Source organism: Helianthus annuus, chromosome 3 (genome assembly GCF_002127325.2).
Source record: "Helianthus annuus cultivar XRQ/B chromosome 3, HanXRQr2.0-SUNRISE, whole genome shotgun sequence".
NCBI lineage: Eukaryota > Viridiplantae > Streptophyta > Magnoliopsida > Asterales > Asteraceae > Helianthus > Helianthus annuus.
In genome coordinates this window covers 92,048,856-92,064,716 of record NC_035435.2, presented here as the reverse complement: position 1 = coordinate 92,064,716, position 15,861 = coordinate 92,048,856, and the positions used below count along the sequence as shown (strand labels likewise).

Genomic DNA, 15,861 nt, shown 5'->3' with positions numbered 1-15,861 from the left:
TATGTGTCGATGAACCCACTGCTGTTAACTGTGATGAATGTGCTAGGTTGCATGCTAGGTATGCCGATTTAGAAGGAAACATGTCTGAGTTGCAAGCCAAACATGATGCTTTACAAGCTAGTTTGTTTGACTTGCAAGACAAACATAGTTCCTTGAGTGATGAGTGGTGTGACTTGCAAAGCAAGCATGAGGCTTTGCAAGAGAAATATGATGTGACATTCATCCACAATCAGAAGTTGACTGTGGATCTCTCTAAATGCACAGAAGCCAACATGTTTTATGAAAACCATGAAAAAGAATTTAAGTCAGTAATTGAAACATTAAAGAAAGATAAAACTGAACTGACTAAAATGGTTTCAAGAAAACAGACTGATATTAATTTGTATATATCTCGCCTTGAGATTATGCAAAAAGAGATGGCTTGTGTGAAAACTGAAAGTGATGCGATCCAACTCAAGCTAGACAGTTATTTGAGCTCTAGCTATGTGTTAGATCACATCATTGATGTTCAGAAGGAAAAGAGGGATGTCACATGCATAGGCTACAAGAAGTGTCCACCACCAGTGAGACATAATTATGACGCCATGCCTGATGAAGAGGACAGGGTATACTTTGAACCTTCTGTGCCTCTAGATGTTAAGGAGTTTGCTGCAGGGCTCGGATACTAAAAGGAAGTATCCTCAGATTCAGATGTGTCAGCAGATACATTTGTGAGTGCTGAACAGAATCAAGATCCTCCAGTAGTGATTGAGGATGCTGATTCGTCTGATGATGAATCTGATGATACTGTCCTCGCAAAGTCTGATGCGGTAGTCAAAAATGAGGACATACCTCTTGAGAATCACATTCTATGTGATCCCCCTGTACAACCCGCTAAGACTGTTGCAACTGAGTCCTCATTTGCAGAAGAGCCGGAGAGTGTGAATTTGCTGTACACTCTAGTTGGTGATGATAAAATTTACTCAGATAAAGATTTTCCCATTAAGAATGTTAATCAATCCTTAATCTGCAAAATCTTTGAGAATTCGACGAGTAAGTTTTTGGGAAAGACAGGACCACGTGTTACAGTTACACAGTGTCCTCCAATTCCAAAGGCTGAAATTCGAAAACAATTTGGTAACAAGAAATTACCAACAGTGCCAACACAGCAAAATCACCCCAAACCCAAAGGTAAATCACCGGCTCAAGTCCAAAAGAAGCCGAACCAAAAGAAGAAGAAAAATGTTAACTTTGTGAAATCGACGGGAACAGACAAAATTGAAAAGTTTGAAAATCAATCTAACTTAGATTTTGTCAAGAAAGCTATTGTCGAGAAAAGAAATGAACCAAGCAGTTCAAAACCTAGTACCTCGGGTTCACAAAGTTCAACATCATCGGCCAGACGATCACATGATTCTTCGGGGTTTGTAGAACGAAGATCATGTTTTGAATGTGGAATCATTGGACATATTATTCGTAATTGTCCATATCTTCATAAACAAAAGGGAAAGGTTGATGATCCCCGTGGTAAGACTGACCGTAAGCCATCTGTTTCAACAAAACAAGATCCCCGACTTGTAAAAGAAAGGGAAAAGAAACAGAAACGCCAACAGGTCAAGAAGATTGAAAAAGCAATCAAAACTGATGTGGTTCAAAAACAATCTGTTGATGTAAAACCAGAAAATTCCAAAACTTCAAACAATCAAGAAGTTAAAATTTTAAAGAAAGACACTGGTAAAACAAAACAGACTTGGAAACCTAAATCGGTTACTGAATCAGGGGGACCATCACAATTCACCAACCATCAAAGACAAGAAGTTATTGTCATTGATGAAAATGGAAGACCCAAGACCACAATGGCTTGGGTCCCCATCTCCAACTAATTCATTTGAGTTCATGTGCAGGGTGCTTCAGGAGGAACTATCAGTAGTCATTGGATTGTTGATAGTGGGGCATCCAGGCACATGACAGGCGACATGAAGCTTCTCTACGACGTTAAATCTATTAGAGGAGGTTATGTTGCTTTTGCTGGAGATAAAGGTGGATACATTACGGGTGAAGGAATGATATCTAACGGGATTGTCAGCTTTGACAAGATCAATTTTGTGCAACAACTTGATCACAATCTTCTTAGTGTTTCTCAAATCTGTGACAAGCAGTTCTCAGTACACTTTGATGCTAATGGATGTTATGTGCTGAAACCCGGCTTCAAAATTCCAAAAGAATGGATTCTCTTGTCGGCTCCAAGGATAAATGATTTGTACGTCCTTGACATGAGCCAAGCTATTACTACGTCTGCACAAGCAACTTGTTTCGTTTCCAAAGCCACAGAAAAAGACACTATCTCTTGGCACAGACGAATGGGTCACATTCACTTACGAAAAATGAATCATTTGGTTTCAAATGAACTGGTGAATGGTGTTCCACTCAAAAATTTCCATCTTCAAGACGTCTGTGTTTCGTGCCAGAAAGGAAAGCAAACAAAGAAGAAGCACCCTACAAAGAAGATCAACACGGTGGCAGTTCCTCTTGAACGTTTGCACATGGATTTGTTCGGTCCTGTCAAGCACAAGAGTATTCGGGGTGATCAATACTGCCTCGTGGTTACTGATGATTATTCAAGATTTTCTTGGGTTGCGTTCATGGCACACAAGAGTGAAACCTTTGGTATTATCAAAAACTTGATCATTCAGATTGAGAATTTGTATAAGTTGAAGGTTAGACGGATACGTAGCGACAATGGTACTGAATTTAAAAATCATTCCATGTCGGAGTTCTGCACTTCAAAGGGTATTCTTCATGAGTTTAGTGCAGCTTATACTCCTCAACAGAATGGTGTCGCTGAACGTAAGAACCGCACATTGATCGAGACTGCTAGGACAATGTTGGTAGAGTCACAGTTGCCCATTCCATTCTGGACTGAAGCTGTGGCCTCTGCATGCTATACATTGAACAGAGTCCTTACAGTCAAAAGACACAACAAGACCTGCTTTGAGCTTCTTCAAAAACGGAAACCAGATTTGTCTTATCTAGAACCGTTTGGAGCTCCATGCACAATCATCGATCCTAATGGAAAGTTTGGGGCAAGAGCAATTGATGGATACTTTCTTGGGTATGCCACCCCTAACTTACGAGTCTGGAATCTAGAGACTAAAAGGGTCGAGGAATGGTCTGAGGTCAGAGTACAAAGGCACACCTTGCCAGTCAAAAATCCGGGTCAACCTTGGATGTTTGAGTACGATGACTTCTTCAATTCGATCAATGTTGAAGCCGTTGAAGAAAATGCTGCGGCTAGGATGTTTTTCGAGAGTGACAATGCAACAGTTTCACCGGTGGTTCGTCCAATTCTTGTTAATCAAGAACCATCTTCTTCGGTGAACAATAATACTCTCAACAATGAGGATTTTCATGATGCAAACGAATTGAACGAATCTTCAGAGGATGATGAATTTCTAGATGCAGATCAAGAAGCTCCTACAACAGCAGTTCATGGTACTTCTGAAGGTACTCCTCCAGTGGATACACATAGAACAGCTGAGACTACTGCATCATCCTCTTCGTCAATTCCGGGTCTTGAATTGGTTGTTGATCTTAATCTTAACAACCTGGGTATAAATGTTCCAGTTCCAGATAATCCAGAAACAAGGATTCATAATACCCATCCTCAACAAAACATCATTGGAAATGTGCGAAGTGGCGTACAAACAAGAAACATGTTGCGAAACAACAACAATGCAGGCTTGTATGCAGCTATTCGAGAATCCGGGCAACAAAACGATTGGTCCTTCGCGTGTTATGTCTCACAAGAAGAACCAAGAACGTGGAAAGAAGCCTTGAAAGATAACGCTTGGGTTGAAGCAATGCAGGAAGAACTGCAACAATTCCAGAAGCTGGGTGTCTGGAAACTCGTAGAGAAACCTGCTGGATACAAGAAGATTGGTACCCGTTGGGTTTTCAAATGCAAAAAGGATGACCGCGGAGTTGTTATCCGCAACAAAGCTCGTTTAGTCGTTCAAGGTTTTCGTCAGATTGAAGGGATCGACTACAACGAAGTCTATGCACCAGTGGCACGTCTCGAAGCAATTCGAATCTTTCTAGCCTATGCGTCCTTCAAAGGATTCAAGGTCTATCAGATGGACGTGAAAAGTGCATTTTTACACGGTGTGGTTGAAGAAGAGGTGTACGTCGAACAGCCTCCAGGTTTTGAAGATCCTATCCATCCCGATCGGGTTTGGTTGCTCAACAAAGCTCTTTATGGCCTTCATCAAGCACCACGAGCTTGGTATGCAACCTTATCTCACTATCTGCTGGAGAACGGTTTTCGTAGAGGTCTTATCGACTGTACTCTTTTCATCAAGGAACAAGATGGAGATCTTCTTCTGGTACAGGTATACGTTGATGACATTATTTTTGGTTCTACTAATGATGTCTTGTGTAGGGAATTCGAGCGCATTATGCAGGATAAATTCGAGATGAGTGCTATGGGGGAAATGACCTTCTTCTTGGGCCTACAAGTACAACAAACAGAGTCTGGGATATTCATCCATCAGACTAAATATGTTGGTGACATCTTGAGCCGGTTCCAGATGTCAGATGCCACGCCCATTGGTACCCCATTGCCAACAAATCACGGAATTACTCCAGATTTGAAGGGAGAAGCTGTTAGTCCCTCAAACTATCGCGCTATGATCGGATCTCTTATGTACCTCACAACATCTAGGCCAGACATAATGTACCCAACATGCCTGCTTGCCAGATATCAAGTTAACCCGAAGGCCTCACATCTTGCTGCTGTTAAAAGGATTTTTCGTTATTTGAAGGCGTACCCTGACACCGGTCTGTGGTACCCTAGGGATAATAACTTTGAATTGGTAGCTTTCAGTGATTCTGATTTTGGCGGATGCAAAATCGACGGTAAATCCACAACGGCTGGATGTCAGTTCTTAGGAAATCGCCTAGTCACATGGCAGTGCAAGAAGCAGACGTGTGTAGCTACATCAACATGCGAAGCTGAATACATTGCTGCCTCAAGTTGTTGCTCCCAAGTTCTTTGGATTCAACAACAAATGCGGGACTACGGTTTTGAATTCCTAACTACTCCTATTTACGTTGATAATTCTGCTGCTTTAGATATCACTAAAAATCCTGTGCAGCATTCAAAGACCAAACACATCGAAATCAAATATCACTTCATACGTGATTGCTTTGAGAAAAGGCTAATCGATGTTGTTAAGGTCCACACCGATGACCAACGTGCCGACTTATTTACCAAAGCATTTGACAAATCTAGATTTGACTTCTTATTATTGGTAAATGGCATTAAGGTCAAGCAAGAGTAAAACCAACATCGGAAAATCATTTTTGTAAATACCTTTGTGTTTTAAATTTGTCTTAGTTTATTGATTTTAGGGGGAGTAAATCCAAAAAATTTGAAAATCCAAAAACATCGAAAAATTTCAAAAACACAAAAACAATAGAAAATCAAAAATGAGTTTCCTGGCGAGCAAAAGAGAAAATGATAGTATATCAGTGGTCTTTCCAAACCTCTTTAAACCTTAAATGAAAAACGATAAGCAGCTCTATATAAGATGTATCGGTAGGCTCACAATCATTTTAAAGTGTGCAGGGTGATATAAATCTTAATCGACTAAAGACCAGGTGGGAACCATTCATTGGCATATGGTCTTAGTACCGAAATTTCGTTTGATAGATTGCCGAGGTTCTGAGATATTCGGTCTTTATGCTGCTTATCATCTGGGTATCATGGTTGTATCTTTTACCGAAAAATAACGGGGACGCAAGTCTAGATCTTCCATGATACTATACATACGTGTACATATTTACATACTGCATTCGACCTCAATAAGTGATAAACAATCACATGTCCATATCAAATAAGTGATAAAAATATCACATCTATCCGGGTATCAAGTTCGTCTCTCTGCTGTACGGAAGTACTGACCTGTTCACGGACTTGCACCTGTGCCCTCATGCATACGAAAATCAAGTTCCTCATCAATAAGTGATTATATCACATAGGACTTGTTTTCAAATCAAAATAAGTGAGTATCTCACAATTTATACGGTCAAACAGATGATAATCGGTATACTCACCGGTAAGATGAACTCTCGTGCATACCTTGATACGGGAATGTGTCGTGATGTGGATGAACACCGGTCGGTAAGTATAAATCATACCTTAACGTATCCCCTCGCCATGATTACATTTGATAAGTTGAGCTTAAGTGGACAACAATACCGATAATTGTTATAGGATGCTTATCTTAATGTTAACTAACTGAACAACAAGAGTGTTTTGGCATGACCGTACACTGATATGATTCTCTTACCCTCGAAACTCGCAAAAAGAATGTCTGTATATATTTATTTACTGCTTAACTTTTATTGTTTTTCTTTTAAACAGTTTCGTCGTTTGGTGCATATCAGCACGACATTAGCGGTGATGTCGTTTGATAACACTCAAAGGATTTTAAATTGTTGTCTTTTAACTTTATAAAAGCCAAAAAGATTTTATTTCTGCTTTATTTTCGATCGTACGATGTTGGAGCTCAAGTCTTCGTTACCTGAAACCTGACTGAAAACCGAACTGACTAAATCTTCATAAACGGTCAAAAATTTGCATGTTTGAAAGTTAAAAACTAAAATTGACAAATTTAAACTTTCAAACTGTCGGACGGTGTTTGATTATGACATGGTCATTCGTGTGTCATGTGAGTATGTTAACTATATTCCAAGCAGTTGTTCTCATTATGCGTTTAGATTTCTTGCATGTGCAGATTCTAAAGGCTGGGAGAACATAGTCGATGACAAGCTCTGGAATGAAGACACGACGAGAAGGCGCTCAAAAGATTAAGATGATCGAGTTGCCGCTGGCCATCATCAACACCACAAGGATCTCACTTCATAAAGATAAAGTCTTTTCACGAGCATAACTCAAGGGGGAGCTTATGTTAAGGGGGAGTTTGTCAACACACTTCCTACATGATACGGGTAGTTTGTTGATACACTTTCTACTTTCAAGACGTGAAGACTTTGAAGATCCTCCGACATTGAAGACTTGTAAGGACATCAGAGTTTTGGGAACTCGAAGACCAAAGACCGTCGAAGTTCAAGACGAGTCTACAACCATAGAAGATAAAGACAAAGCTACAGCCAAGGGGGAGTTTGTTGGTGCACTTGTGTCTGTACTTTGTCTGTATTCGGTCTGTATGTAACGATGTCCTGATTTGTGTTGTAAGTTGACCAAGTCAACCATCCTCCGGTTTGACTTGGACAACAGTTTGTATATTGAAAGATGTTCTGATCGAAGGATAGCTTCTCGAAGGATTCTGTTGATCCTTCGAGGTGCACGAAAGATATAGTTCGACTGTTAGACCTCGAAGGATGATCCTTCGAGGTCAATGCTGATGATTCGAACAACTTATCCTCGATAGATGATCCTTCGGACCATCTATCGGATCCTTCGATCTAGCATCATAGGCTGGGTATATATATACCCATGCAGTGTATGTGTAAAAAAAGTTCTGCCATTTGCACATCCGAGAGATAGAGAGCTTTGAGAGCATTCTGTCCAGAACTCACACACACACTTAGAGAGTTTATAGAACATTTCTGTAAACATTGAGCTTGTAACCGAACCCTCATTGCATTAATACAAGTTGTGTTAATCGGTGAACTTGTGTGTTTGTTTCTCTACTTGCTACTAACTCGGTTTGCTTGCTAGCTTGGATTCCGCACTCGCTAGTAGGTTTGTATAACAAGGTTTAGGTTCGTAATCCTCCGTGAAAAAGGGACCTACAATACCTCTCAAGTATTTCCTTCCCAAGGATGGGGTATCTTATACATGTATGTCCGTATTCTTGTATTGGTATATCTTGCCATGTATTGGCGTCGTATTCCGGTGTGTACGTATTTTCTAAAGAAATATCCAATATATTCCCAAAACAATGTATTTTCAAGTCTTGCTTAGAAAATATATATATAAACTTATCCTGTCCAAAAATACTGTATCTCCCGAAAATATATATTTTTCCTAAAAATCATATATCTTCTAAATACCCTAGGAAAATATATTTTTACTTCTCAAAAATAATATATTTTATTCTTGTTAAAAATATGATATAACTTTCTAATATGTTCAAAAATCATATTTTCACCTCTTGTATCCAAAATAACATTTACCCAAAAATATAATTAATACGATACTTTCCGGAATATTTCGTAAGTTACGTTTTTGCGTTCGTCTTCACAATATTAAGTGTGTAACTTATATTTCATTCCTTGTGATTTTTGGTATTATTTTGGAGTTGTAAATTACATGGTATTTGTTAAGTTATATTATTTTACCCCAAAATAATATAACTATTCAACAAAATATACAAATATTCACACAAGTGTCTTTATATAAAATATATATTCTAAATATATATTTATCCATTTTTATTTACAAAAACCAACCTCCAATACTTGTATTTTTGTAACGAAATTTATGGCAAAGTTTATGTTGAAAAACATAGTTTAAAACATACTTGTAAATACTTGTCTAGAAAATATTTTCTAAGTGTTTGTATTTTTAGAAAATTTCACCATAGTTTCCTTTGAAAATGGAGGTGTCCATACTATTTAGCATATCATTTTCTTTTCAAAAATCAACACACAATGATTAACAATCCAACCCTAAACATCTTGCACTTACCAAGTGCAAAAACTATACCATTTACAATACAACATGAACTTGATCTTTCACAAAAACGCGTAGTAACTTGGTAAAGTGTTTAGTAGCCTTAGTTACCCTCCAAAATGTATTTACTTCTTGGTAAATCTTACTCTTGGAAGTTTTAGATGTTTACAACTTGTAAACATGTTTTACAAAAATGTTTATTTATAACCTCTTCTTGTTTCTCTAGCATTTCAACACTTGTTATTACATGATCATCCTCCCACTTGCTAGATTATGTGCTTAATCACCATCTAGCAAGCTCCATGTGATGACTAACATCATCATCTCAAGAAATCAACAAACAAACTTCATTCATGCACTAAACAACATCATATCATCCATTTTTCATCATATGTAAGCTTTATGTTCAAGATTCAAGTTCAAGTCTTTTAGTGTTCTTGTGTTAATCAACATAATATATCTTTTATCCACTAAAAATATGAGGTAACAAGAGTTAAAAAGAATCTTACTACTAGCTTCAAGCTAGGGAAGAACAAGATGAAAATGGAGTGGATAAAAGCAAGCAAAGGAGGTCCTTCAAGTTCCGTGAGTTCCAAGCTTCCTTATGGACTTTCTAGCATCTTGTGTTGAACATGGATTGCATGAATATTGTTGGATGAAGGTGGTGGTGTGGGGGTGGCTCACGGCCGAAATGAAGGGAGGAGGAGGGGGAAAGAAGTGTGCTGAAATGTGTGAGTTCAAGTGTTCTTATATCTCCATTCAATGTTAATGACCATTGGTTTTAGTGTCCCCTAAGTACATGACCATATCTCTTGCTAAATCCAATGAAATCTATTCATATCTAGCAAGATCATGGAGATTTTGGTGGGCCACATATGACCGTCCACCTCTATGTGGGGGGGGGGTTCTAATTGTAAAATTTGAATCAATGTAGTTACCTTGTAATCAATATTTCAAGTATCTAGTTAGTGTAATTAATTACTAGATATTTTAGTGGGTGTTAGGGTGTTCGGGGATCATGACTAGCTCAGTAATAATAAAACAGTGTTTTTAGTATAATTTTGGTGTTCCGGGTAATGTCCGGTTGTTCGGCTAGATACTGGTTCGTTAAAGTGTCAAGTTATTCTGTTTAGTGTTCTTTAAGTGCCCCGTTGTGACACTTTTAATTCCCGACACTTAGGAAAGCATATAGGACTATTTTGCCATATTTTTGCATGTTACTAGCATGTTAAAATGCTGATTTTTGCTGATTAATGCAGAATTCTGCACTTTGAGTGGGTTTTAGGCACTTCCGGCACTTAAACTATCACCTAGTGATGAAGTTTTAAGGTCCTTACTTCCCTACACTCCATACTAGTGTAGTCCCTTGTCTCTGGCCCTTACGGGGTCTCAAAACACTGTCTGTCTATGTACTGACATTGTCAGCATGTTTCTGTGTTATCCGCTAACAGTGCTAACTGTGCTTTGTGCATCGCTTTTATCACTAAAGTTTGTATGTAATAAATGGTGTGACAGTATGAAATGTGATGCACATGTATGTATGATACAGAAATCATAAAGCGGTTTATATCATCAGTTGTAATTAAGCACAGTCATTAAGTGTTAATCAGTATTAATTAATTGTACGGATATATGCAAATTTGACAGTTGTCACATGTTGTGACAAACTGTTAACCTAGATTTGAACACATGATTTCTGAATTGCTTAAATCTATGGTTTTGATAAGAGTCATGGTGGTGAGCTCTGAATTTGATTTGTATATAGAACATGATAAAACAATGGTGATTTCATATACTATAGGGTTACACACTGTTTGATAATTGATGCCAATGATAAATGCCTAACACAATACTAGGATTAAAGGAATTGATGGGAAATCTGTGTTTGGTCTGATTGGATAAGTGCTGACACACACACACACACACAGAGGTTAGTCGCACACTCCACCACGTACAACTTAGTCTGCATAATGTACAATTGTTCACAGCACACCATACACCCAAGATTCTGTTAGGCCGCACACTCCTTTCCGCACAACGTACAACTAAATGATGCATGTTCACACACTTATGTATTGTACAATTGTTAGCTGCACGACGTACAAAAGATTTAAGCATGACCTCACACCTTATGGTGTGCAGCACACTCAAGTATTGGGCCGCACACTAGAATTTTGGGTCGTATGATTCTGTTGGGCCGCACATTAATGTAGTAGGCTATGTAAATTTGGACCGCGCACTTGTAGATATCTATGTTGGGTTTGTTTATACTACTATTCATAGAATTGGGATTTTGTTATCATGGCCCACTTGTTGATAGGAGATACGTGATGTTTAAGTGCTATGTGTTAGATACGTGTAAGAATATGTGGTGCTAATTGAATACGAGTCTGATTAAACTTAGTAACTATAATAAGACGTGGTTAACCAATTGTTAAAACAAGTAAACTATCTATCGAGCAAACCAAGGTGAGTTCACACACTTTACTAAACGACACTTTACTAAACGAACAACATTTTCCCCTTGTGTGGGATACGGATTACATTATCTCCTTGTGTGGGATACGAACAACGTTTTTCCCCTTGTGTGAGACCCTCAGTTAAATACTATTTATATTTCATGAACTAGCCTACTTAACGGAACTCTATCACAAAGTCCATACGTTACTATACCGATTCATCGTTGGGGCCAGACAAACGAGATATTAGTTAAGTAGCGCTATTTTGGTCTCACTAACCTCACACCGTGCCTTGAGTGGACGGGCGTGAACTAATAGTCCTCGGCAACCGTCAATGAAAATAGACATTGACAAACGGGGCAACAACAACTTAAGTGCGAAAGTTTCGGTATTATCATGGTGTTTAGTAGCTTGTATTTATGGGATAGCTCTCCATGGCATGGTATAAATGAGTAATTTAACGAACATAAGTTTTTGAAACTAAAATTGGACAACTTGTGAACTCGCCAACTTTATGTTGACACCCTACTGCATGTTTTGCAGGTACTCAATGATTCATGCGATAGCAGCCTGGGAATGTAGTGGACGTGCTAACCCGTGTTGGGTCTTTCTATAACAACTATGAACATAAAACTTTTATTTGAACTGTTTAAGTTATGTTTCCGCTGTTACACTCAAACACTGTTTTAAAAACTTAAGACTTGGGACTTGGACTTTATTAGACACTAATCGTACTGGTTTGATAAACTATTTAATTTGTTTGATTGTTCAATATGATTGGTGGTTTGATCATGGTCAGTCACACGCCTCGCGTAGTACTCTGCAAGTGGAAATTGAGGGTGTGACAAGAAAAACATATTTCTTTCATTTACTTTTCAGTTCAGTTTTGTTGCATTTATAGTACAATGCATCGTTTTATTTTAATCTTTAAATACAGATTGCGATCCGTACAGTTCGTTTATGATAAGTAACGTAAACTTTTTTACCAAAAATACAAACATATCAATTTTCAACACCGCAAAATTCGTGAGTATTAGCAATAGTTAATTATATATACAACTAAAGAATAGTATTATAGCATAAAGACTAAAAACAATGTTACGGATCTTAATCTTTCGCTTTTAGCAACAATAAACTATTATATTTTATGATATTTTCCGATTAATCAAAGTAACAAAGGACATAGATACGAAGATAATCAAATAAATAAACAAACAGGCACATACTTCAAACCTCTCAGTCAAGTCACCAACTCTCTACTCGAACTTTTGATAAGATACCACAATTTCAACACGTATTAAAAGATAAGAAGTTGAGCTAACATACCCAGTTTCTCAATAATTCCAACCAACTTATCTACTTTATCACTTTCCCCATGCTCTATATAAGTCTAGATCAACACAGGAATAATACATCCTCAAGCGAAACCACTTTCATAGTATCTTGTAATTGAAGCTTCTACCCTTTGGAACAACCATGGCAAATTCCCATCTCAATTCCTTCCTCATGATACTAGTTACAGTCACTTTAGCATCAATCAATGGTGGAAATATGGTTTCTGAGGCGCGTAATCTATTGGAGGTACCCGAGTTTCCAAAGCCTCAAGTTCCAGATATTCCGAAACCAACACTTCCTGACATTCCGAAGCCCAAACTTCCCGAGGTACCAAAACCTGAGGTCCCTGTGCTTCCAAAGCCTGAAATTCCCAAGCTTCCCAAGCCCACACTTCCTGAGATTCCCAAGCCTACATTTCCTGAGATTCCAAAGCCCACAATTCCAGAAATTCCAAAGCCAGAGCTGCCAGCACTTCCAAAACCAGAAGTACCAAAGGTGCCTGAATTCCATGATATCCCTAAGCCCACATTGCCAACAATACCTGGATTGCCCAAGGACCTTCCTCTACCTCATCCATAGAGATAGAGAACATCTTTTATGGAAGCTTGTGATGTGTTCACTTACTTTTACTAGTATTAATACCATGATCTTCAGTGTTTCAGAGAGTTCGATGAAGGCTGATTGATTATTTATGTGATTCCATTGTTTTGTTGTATGATTATTTGTTTATGTATCTTTTACTTCCTTAATATATTATATAAGTTTATTGCTGAATCTGTTAGATTTTATTGCATCAAGTTTTTTCCATATATGATTATGAGAAAGTCCAACCATGATCAAACAATCATTAATTGTGTCTACGGATGCAATGATGGTCACTGTTTCACCCAGCTGTTTCAGATCCTAAGACTGCTACATTTGTTTTGCAAGTGTTTTCTTTTCCTGATTTATGATGGCATATTCATAGGCTAACATGCTATTTCTTGACATTGGAAATCATTAAACCTTACTTTAAGTACATAAAATAAAGATCAAAGTTCCAAAATAGTCCCTGAGTTTAGGTCATTTTTGTCATTTCAGTCCAAAAATGAAATATTTTGTATCTCGGTCATTGAGGTTTCATTTTTGTTGCTATTTTCTTCCATAAAATATAAGAGTTTGTTAGTTTCAAATGTGGACTATCTTGGTTATCACAATGATATCTCTAGAGAGTAATACATTTTCCTTGTATGTCTAGGAAATTCGCAGTCATAATAAGTAGGTGATAACAATTCTTGCTTTTTGGTTCAAGGTTGTTAATATGATTCTATAGCATTCGCATTCTTTTTATCATCGTATTTCAAGTCTCTAGCGATGTAGTTTTCCACTCTTGCACTTCAATATAGTTGTGGTTGGTTCCTCCTTGTAGTAGGTCTTAGGGTACCACGGTGTTATGATTTCAAAGCCTTAAGTATGGACTCATCGAGTTTGCTCTGGCAAGATCCTAGCTCTATAGAAAGAACCATCACAATTAAAGTCATACATGATAGTCTCTTATTGGTAGAAAATAGTTGACATCTAGGCACGCATTTTCTCTAATTCAGTTAAATAATAGTTTTAACATACCATTTCGCACACACCACAAACATTCATCACCAGACTAAATCGTGAATTCACTATTGATGATCCTAGCTAGCCAAATTACTTTTTTGGTGGTTAAGTGACCTTCACAAACAACTATCTCTTTCTTAGCCAAAAGACGCATGCTCATGATGTTCTTACTCGAACCACCTTAGTAAATTCCAAACACGTTGGCGTTCCTCTTGCCACTAATGAGATTTGCATCTACATTTTATCGATCCCTTGTATGTTTAATTTAATATCTTAGTATCCATCGCATAATCTCTCCTATGTTGTTATTAAGATAGTTAAATTATCCATGCTTCAACTATATCTCACTTTTAGTTGGTTAAGCGCCCTTTGAGGTACGTGTTGTAGGAAATGGGTTACATTTTTATTAATAAAACTAATAAAAAAAAATGAAGATACTCTCTTTAAACATTTGGGAAATTGTAGCACATGAACCATGTACACATTCAAACGAAAATAAATATGAAGTAAAACATATTTAATAAAACAATCGATTCAAACCAATATCTTCAAAGGATAAAGTCTTCAACTTGATCTTTAACCGCGTCTATTTGTATGGGTCGTTGGGTTTTTAGTCCGTTGTGTAGGATTCAACGAGGTCTTGAACCACGTCTTCTTATACAATAATTTCCTACAAAAGAAACAAACAAACGTTGACGATTATGGCTGAGGCACGTGTTCAAACACGCTTCCCTTAAAACAGATTTCGCGCCTCTACTAAAGACGACGCGTCTGTCTCGCAGGGTACAACAGCCGAAGCAGTATGTACTGCCGGAGATGGCCACGCGCCCGAGGTTACATCAGATAAAATTATAGTGTTAGAACTTGTGGAAAGAATGATATAAAGATGATTGAATCGAGTAGAGAAAACTCATCTCTCTATAATATCCAACATATATGGATGTTCAAGTCTTCACCACTTCTCCAAGAATTCTTCATACATATTATCTTTCTCTTGTAGTTTTCTCATCATACCAATGAGTCACATACCCTACCATTTACTACAAGAGTTTTCTTTACTGAAGAGTTTCTTGGTTATTTTAGTAGAGACATAAAACTCTAATAAAAGTTTCACTTAGTGATTTAATTAGAGACATAAAACTCTAATAAAAGCTAATAAAGTGACATAAAACTCTACTCAAAAGTTTCACATATGGAGTTTAATTAGAAATTATAATTTCATTCAATTATAAATTAACTAAATATCCATTCACTAATTTTCTCAATACGTCTTACATTTACTCCAATTTTTGTGGCAATCTTCTCTCATGGAGTGCCAAAAAGCAACCATGTGTCACAATCAAGCTGTGTGAATTCAAATACTAGGGTATGAGGTCACACATCTTCTCTATCAACTTTTTGCTCTGCTTCTGAATCTCCCTACTCTCCTCTGTTAAAATTTTAAACCAAAATCATGTTTCTCACATATGGGCTAATTGATATTGACTATACATAAAGTTTTTTCTTGTAGGTCCGGCTAGGAGGATCTAGTCGCCTAATCCTTGTGTACAAACCAACCCGGTTGTGCGGAATCCAACCGGAAAGGCAAACCGAGATAGAACACGCAAATACACGACACACAATACTCACCGATTAACACCTCTGTATTAATACGTATGAAAGGTTCAGTTACAAGCTCAATGTTTACAGATATATTCTATAAACTCTCTAAATTCTCTCGTGTGTGTGTGTTTGTGCTCTCTGTGTTCAACCTTGTGTTCTCTTACTAGTCTCATGTCTGATATCAGACTATTTATA

At 37.6% G+C, this 15,861-nt stretch overlaps 1 protein-coding gene across 1 annotated transcript; it reads left to right on the top strand.

Moving 5' to 3' along the window:
- The first annotated feature begins 12,615 nt into the window (after positions 1 to 12,615).
- Positions 12,616 to 13,053, top strand: LOC110931795 (protein PELPK1). Its single transcript, XM_022175171.2, has one exon. It carries the CDS (start codon positions 12,616 to 12,618, stop codon positions 13,051 to 13,053), a length of 438 nt encoding a protein of 145 aa, XP_022030863.2.
- The last annotated feature ends 2,808 nt before the right edge of the window (positions 13,054 to 15,861 follow it).

Excerpts from the sequence above, each read along its gene's own strand:
- LOC110931795 (XM_022175171.2), top strand. The coding sequence starts at position 12,616 with ATGGCAAATTCCCATCTCAATTCCTTCCTCATGATACTAGTTACAGTC.